General features: G+C 44.1%; 1 protein-coding gene across 2 annotated transcripts in view; it reads right to left on the bottom strand.

Annotated features, from left to right (window-relative positions):
* LOC145850175 (guanine nucleotide-binding protein G(I)/G(S)/G(O) subunit gamma-13) overlaps positions 1 to 7,500 on the bottom strand; it is a 31,210-nt gene that overhangs the window by 7,658 nt on the left and 16,052 nt on the right. The window contains exon 1 of one of the 2 annotated variants that reach the window (XR_014391779.1): positions 2,605 to 2,656. Coding sequence is in view for 1 of the 2 variants with exons in the window: in XM_082973008.1 (XP_082829134.1) it covers positions 2,780 to 2,877 (98 nt within the window). In the remaining variant the exon portion in view is untranslated. Of the gene's footprint in view, positions 1 to 2,604; positions 2,657 to 2,779; positions 2,914 to 7,500 lie in introns of those variants that run through there. The other variant, XM_082973008.1, reaches the window with a different exon arrangement.

Here is a 7,500-nt window from a genome sequence, read left to right as displayed (position 1 = left end):
GTTGTTACCGGGGCTGTGTTATTAATAGAATGTTGTTACCAGGGCTGTGTTATTAACAGAATGTTGTTACCAGGGCTGTGTTATTAATAGAATGTTGTTACCAGGGCTGTGTTATTAACAGAATGTTGTTACCAGGGCTGTGTTATTAATAGAATGTTGTTACCAGGGCTGTGTTATTAACAGAATGTTTGTTACCAGGGCTGTGTTATTAACTAGAATGTTGTTACCAGGGCTGTGTTATTAATAGAATGTGTTACAGGGCTGTGTTATCTTAACAGAATGTTGTTACCAGGGCTGTGTTATTAACAGAATGTTGTTACCAGGGCTGTGTTATTAACAGAATGTTGTTACCAGGGCTGTGTTATTAATAGAATGTTGTTACCAGGGCTGTGTTATTAATAGAATGTTGTTACCAGGGCTGTGTTATTAACAGAATGTTGTTACCAGGGGGGGAGGGGGGTAAATCCTGACCTAAACACAAACTCACTTCCTTGACAACTTCCTTGACAACAGCTCTGCACTGCTCGGTGAAGCGCGAGGAGGATGAATGGCGTGATTTCTGCAGAGGCCGTATCATATGAAATAATTTTTTGGGTGCTGGTGCTGTTTATATTTAGGTGTAGGAGCCACACAATACTTTTGAGATAATATTCTGTAAGAGGAAGAGGGAGGAAGAGGAGCTCAAGCAGTAGATAATTTGAGGTGCCGGTACTCATGTAACAGTCGTCGTATGTAGTGGACCAAGGCGCAGCGGGTCGAGTGCTCATATTAAACTTTTATTTAACACTAAATAACAAAACAAGAAAACGAACGAACGACCGACAAACAGTCTTGCAAGCTACACACAGCAATGCAAAAACAACTTCCCACCAATGACAGGTGAAAACAGGGCTACCTAAGTATGACTCCCAATGAGCAACAACGAAGTACAGCTGTTCCTGATTGAGAGCCATACCAGGCCAACACAAAGAAATACACAACATAGACAGAGCATAGAAATACAAAACATAGAACAATAACCAAAAACCCTGGAATACTCTAAACAAACACCCCTCTTACATAAACACATATCCCAACAAACCCCCGAACCACATAAAACAAACACCCCTCTTACATAAACACATATCCCAACAAACCCTGAACCACATAAATCAAACACCCCTCTTACATAAACACATATCCCAACAAACCCCCGAACCACATAAAACAAACACCCCTCTTACATAAACACATATCCCAACAAACCCCTGAACCACATAAATCAAACACCCCTCTTACATAAACACATATCCCAACAAACCCCCGAACCACATAAAACAAACACCCCCTGCCACGTCCTGAACAAACTACAATAACAAATAACCCCTTCTACTGGTCAGGTACGTGCCACCTCAGCTCCTGGCCAAGTCAAGCACTGCTTCTTATCCACTTTGCTCAAAGAACCAACAGCTGTGTCGGGAAACTCTTAAAGGCCCAGAATATTTTAATACAATGTTATAAATTTGCTTGGCCGGACTCAAGTTAATATTTTATACAATGTGTCCAGTTTGTTGCAGACAGGACATATGTAGCCAATGTGATTTATAGGATTTTTTTTAAATCAGGATTTTTTTTTCTCTATCTGCAGGTTGCAATGTTTTGATTGGTTGGCTTTATGTAGGCTATTCTTTTTTACCATATTTGGCAATAAAAGTTACTTTTTAGGTTTGTATTATTTTCATTTAGATTTGGATAGAATTTTGATTTACAACACGACAATGATATTTTGAGATATGAACACGTTATTATAAATGAAATGAAACTTGTCCACGTGCAACTGATGTGAAATGGCTAGTTAGTTAGCGGTGGTGCGCGCTAATAGCGTTTCAATCAGTGACGTCACTCGCTCTGAGACTTGAAGTAGGGTTTCCCCTTGCGTTGCAAGGGCCGCGGCTTTTGTGGCGCGATGGGTGACGATGCTTCGTGGGGTGTCAGTTGTTTATGTGTGCAGAGGGTCCCTGGTTCGAGCCCAGGTTGGGGCGAAGAGAGGGACGGAACCTACACTGTTACACACGGAAATGTGCGAAAACCATAACTGGCATACAGATAGGTAGAAATGATCAGATAAATGGTAATTCAACATGAGGAAAGGTTGCCTTCTCCTGGTGTAGCTTATTATGGGAAACTTCAGGAGGGTAACGGCAGAATCTGCAACAGGTGTAGTAGACCTCACAGTGAAATGCTGAATACAACAGGAAGAGAATAGTTGGGTCAGGTTAAGTTTTTTTATTTAAAAAAAAAAATGTTCTTCTGGTTATCTAGATCTCTGGCTCCCTCTTGAGTCATTTGTGTGTTATTTCATCAAACATTAAGTTTAAAGCATCAGACAAGCTCAATGCATTATAGTTGATTTTAATTAAAACACATAGGGTGTGTCTATGAATGGAAAAATAGACGTTTTAAAAATGTCGACCAATCGATTGGTCGAAAGAACAGAAGACTTTCTGTCGACCAAGATTTTTTTTGTTAATCGGGGACAGCCCTGGTTGTTACCCACTGTCAGTAGCTAAAACACAGACTAACGGATTATTAAAATGTTAGTAAAGTGTAGTAGTTGTAACTCACTCAGTGACTGTCTTGGAAGACTTCTCTCTCTTGAAGGCCAGTTGGTATTTGTAGTAGTGTAGTAGTGTAGTAGTGTAGTAATAGTAGTAGTGTAGTAGTGTAGTAGTGTAGTAATAGTAGTAGTGTAGTAGTGTAGTAGTGTAGTAATAGTAGTAGTGTAGTAGTAGTAACTCACTCAGTGACTGTCTTGGAAGACTTCTCTCTCTTGAAGGCCAGTTGGTATTTCAGGCTCTCCACTTCCTTCTTCATCTGGGGTAGATCCATCTCATCCATGACTGCTGATTGGCTGGGGGAGGTTACCCTGGCAACCTGGGGGTAGTAAGTAAGTAAGTCAAGTTAGTATTCTGAACCAGAATGGCTCATAGGAGCAAATAAAATGTTATTAGTCACATAAGCTCGAATACAACAGGTGTAGTAGACCCTACAGTGAAATGCTGAATACAACAGGTGTAGTAGACCCTACAGTGAAATGCTGAATACAACAGGTGTAGTAGACCTCACAGTGAAATGCTGAATACAACAGGTGTAGTAGACCTCACAGTGAAATGCTGAATACAACAGGTGTAGTAGACCTCACAGTGAAATGCTGAATACAACAGGTGTAGTAGACCTCACAGTGAAATGCTGAATACAACAGGTGTAGTAGACCTCCAAGTGAAATGCTGAATACAACAGGTGTAGACCTCACAGTGAAATGCTGTATACAACAGGTGTAGACCTTACAGTGAAATGCTGAATACAACAGGTGTAGTAGACCTCACAGTGAAATGCTGAATACAACAGGTGTAGTAGACCTCACAGTGAAATGCTGAATACAACAGGTGTAGTAGACCTCACAGTGAAATGCTGAATACAACAGGTGTAGTAGACCTCACAGTGAAATGCTGAATACAACAGGTGTAGTAGACCTTACAGTGAAATGCTGAATACAACAGGTGTAGTAGACCTCACAGTGAAATGCTGAATACAACAGGTGTAGTAGACCTCACAGTGAAATGCTGAATACAACAGGTGTAGACCTCACAGTGAAATGCTGTATACAACAGGTGTAGACCTTACAGTGAAATGCTGAATACAACAGGTGTAGACCTCACAGTGAAATGCTGTATACAACAGGTGTAGACCTTACAGTGAAATGCTGAATACAACAGGTGTAGTAGACCTCACAGTGAAATGCTGTATACAACAGGTGTAGACCTTACAGTGAAATGCTGAATACAACAGGTATAGTAGACCTCACAGTGAAATGCTGAATACAACAGGTGTAGTAGACCTCACAGTGAAATGCTGAATACAACAGGTGTAGTAGACCTCACAGTGAAATGCTGAATACAACAGGTGTAGTAGACCTCACAGTGAAATGCTGAATACAACAGGTGTAGACCTTACAGTGAAATGCTGAATACAACAGGTGTAGTAGACCTCACAGTGAAATGCTGAATACAACAGGTGTAGTAGACCTCACAGTGAAATGCTTACTTACGAGCCCCTAACCAACAATGCAGTTAAAAAATATATAAAAAATACTAATAAGAATAAGAAATACAAAGTAACAAGTAATTAAAGAGCAGTAGTAAAATAACAATAGCGAGACTATATACAGGGAGGTACCGGTACAGAGTCAATGTGGAGGCTATATACAGGGTATTACGGTACAGAGTCAATGTGGAGGCTATATACAGGGGGGTACCGGTACAGAGTCAATGTGGAGGCTATATACAGGGGGTACCGGTACAGAGTCAATGTGGAGGCTATATACAGGGGGTACCGGTACAGAGTCAATGTGGAGGCTATATACAGGGGGTACCGGTACAGAGTCAATGTGGAGGCTATATACAGGGGGTACCAGTACAGAGTCAATGTGGAGGCTATATACAGGGGGGTACCGGTACAGAGTCAATGTGGAGGCTATATACAGGGGGGTACCGGTACAGAGTCAATGTGGAGGCTATATACAAGGGGTACCGGTACAGAGTCAATGTGGAGGCTATATACAGGGGGTACCGGTACAGAGTCAATGTGGAGGCTATATACAGGGGGTACCGGTACAGAGTCAATGTGGAGGCTATATACAGGGGGTACCGGTACAGAGTCAATGTGGAGGCTATATACAGGGGGTACCGGTACAGAGTCAATGTGGAGGCTATATACAGGGGGTACCGGTACAGAGTCAATGTGGAGGCTATATACAGGGGGTACCGGTACAGAGTCAATGTGGAGGCTATATACAGGGGGTACCAGTACAGAGTCAATGTGGAGGCTATATACAGGGGGTTACAGTACAGAGTCAATGTGGAGGCTATATACAGGGTATTACGGTACAGAGTCAATGGGGAGGCTATATACAGGGTGTTACGGTACAGAGTCAATGTGGAGGCTATATACAGGGGGGTACCGGTACAGAGTCAATGTGGAGGCTATATACAGGGGTACCGGTACAGAGTCAATGGGGAGGCTATATACAGGGTATTATGGTACAGAGTCAATGTGGAGGCTATATACAGGGGGTACCGGTACCGAGTCAATGTGGAGACTATATACAGGGGGTACCGGTACAGAGTCAATGTGGAGGCCATATACAGGGGGTACCGGTACCGAGTCAATGTGGAGACTATATACAGGGGGTACCGGTACAGAGTCAATGTGGAGGCCATATACAGGGGGTACCGGTACAGAGTCAATGTGGAGGCTATATACAGGGGCTACCGGTACAGAGTCAATGTGGAGGCTATATACAGGGGGTACCGGTACAGAGTCAATGTGGAGGCTATATACAGGGTGTTACGGTACAGAGTCAATGTGGAGGCTATATACAGGGGGTACCGGTACAGAGTCAATGTGGAGGCTATATACAGGGTGTTACGGTACAGAGTCAATGTGGAGGCTATATACAGGGGGGTACCGGTACAGAGTCAATGTGGAGACTATATACAGGGGGTACCGGTACAGAGTCAATGTGGAGGCTATATACAGGGGGTACCGGTACAGAGTCAATGTGGAGGCTATATACAGGGGGTACCGGTACAGAGTCAATGTGGAGGCTATATACAGGGGGTACCGGTACAGAGTCAATGTGGAGGCTATATACAGGGGGTACCGGTACAGAGTCAATGTGGAGGCTATATGCAGGGGGTACCGGTACAGAGTCAATGCGGAGGCTATATACAGGGTGTTACGGTACAGAGTCAATGTGGAGGCTATATACAGGGGGTACCGGTACAGAGTCAATGTGGAGGCTATATGCAGGGGGTACCGGTACAGAGTCAATGCGGAGGCTATATACAGGGTGTTACGGTACAGAGTCAATGTGGAGGCTATATACAGGGGGTACCGGTACAGAGTCAATGTACGGGGGCACCGGTTGGTTGAGGTAATATGTACATGTAGGTTGAGTTATTAAAGTGACTATGTATAGATGATAACAACAGAGAGTAGCAGTGGTGTAAAAGAGGGGGGGCAATGCAAATAGTCTGGGTAGCCATTTGATTAGCTGTTCAGGAGTCTTATGGCTTGGGGATAGACTCTGTTTAGAAGCCTCTTGGACCTAGACGTGGTGCTCCGGTACCGCTTGCCGTGCGTTAGCAGAGAGAACAGTCTATGACTAGGGTGGCTGAAGTCCTTGACAATTCTTAGGGCCTTCCTCAGTGATGCAACCAGTCAGGATGCTCTCGATGGTGCAGCTGTAGAACAATTTGAAGATCTGAGGACCCATGCCAAATCTTTTCAGTCTCCTGAGGGGGAAAAGGTTTTGTCGTGCCCTCCTCACGACTGTCTTGGTGTGTTTGGACCATGATAGTTTGTTGGTGATGTGGACACCAAGGAACTTGAAGCTCTCAACCTGCTCCACTACAGCCCCGTCGATGAGAATGGGGGCATGCTCTGTCCTCCTTTTCCTGTTGTCCACAATCATCTCATTTGTCTTGATCACGTTGAGGGAGAGGTTGTTGTCCTGGCACCACACGGCCAGGTCTCTGACCTCCTCCCTATAGGCTGTCTCATCGTTGTCGATGATCAGGGCTACCACTGTTGTGTCATCTGCAAATGTAATGATGGTGTTGGATTCTTTCCTGTCCGTGGAGTCATGCGTGAACAGGGAGAACAGGAGGGACTGAGCACGCACCCCTGAGGGGCCCCTGTGTTGAGGATCAGCGTGGCGGATGTGTTGTTACCTACCCTTACCACCTGGGGGCAGCCCGTCAGGAAGTCCAGGATCCAGTTACAGAGGGAGGTGTTTAGTCCCCGGGGTCCTTGGCTTAGTGATGAGCTTTGACGGCACAATGGTGTTGAACGCTGAGCTGTAGTCAATGAACAGCATTCTCTCACATAGGTGTTCCTTTTGTCCAGGTGTGAAAGGGCAGTGTGGAGTGGCAATAGAGATTGCATCATCTGTGGATCTGTTAGGGCGGTATGCAAATTGGAGTGGGTCTAGGATTTCTGGGATAATGGTGTTGATGTGAGCCATGACCAGCCTTTCAAAACACTTCATGGCTACAGACGTGAGTGCTACGGGTCTGTAGTCATTTAGGCAGGTTACCTTTGTGTTCTTGGGCATAGGGACTATGGTGGTCTGCTTAACTTCTATGGGCTAGGTGGGATGTGACCGTCCCACCTGCGGGACACACTATTCAACAGCCAGTGAAATAGCATGGCGCAAAATACAAAACAGCAAAAATCTCATAATTTCATTTTCTCAAACAATCAACTATTTCACAACATTTTAAAGATAAACTTCTCGTTAATCTAACCACATTGTCCGATTTCAAAAAGGCTTATTGGCGAAAGCATAAAATTTGCTTATGTTAGGACATAAATTTCACAAGAAAAACCACACAGCCATTTTCCAAGCAAGGACATGCTTCACAAAAACCAAAAATACAGCTAAAATATTCACTAACC

Source organism: Salmo salar, chromosome 03 (assembly GCF_965601325.2).
Source record: "Salmo salar chromosome 03, fSalSal1, whole genome shotgun sequence".
NCBI lineage: Eukaryota > Metazoa > Chordata > Actinopteri > Salmoniformes > Salmonidae > Salmo > Salmo salar.
Note: the sequence above shows the minus strand (reverse complement) of the source record. Positions and strands in the feature narration are given on the sequence as shown.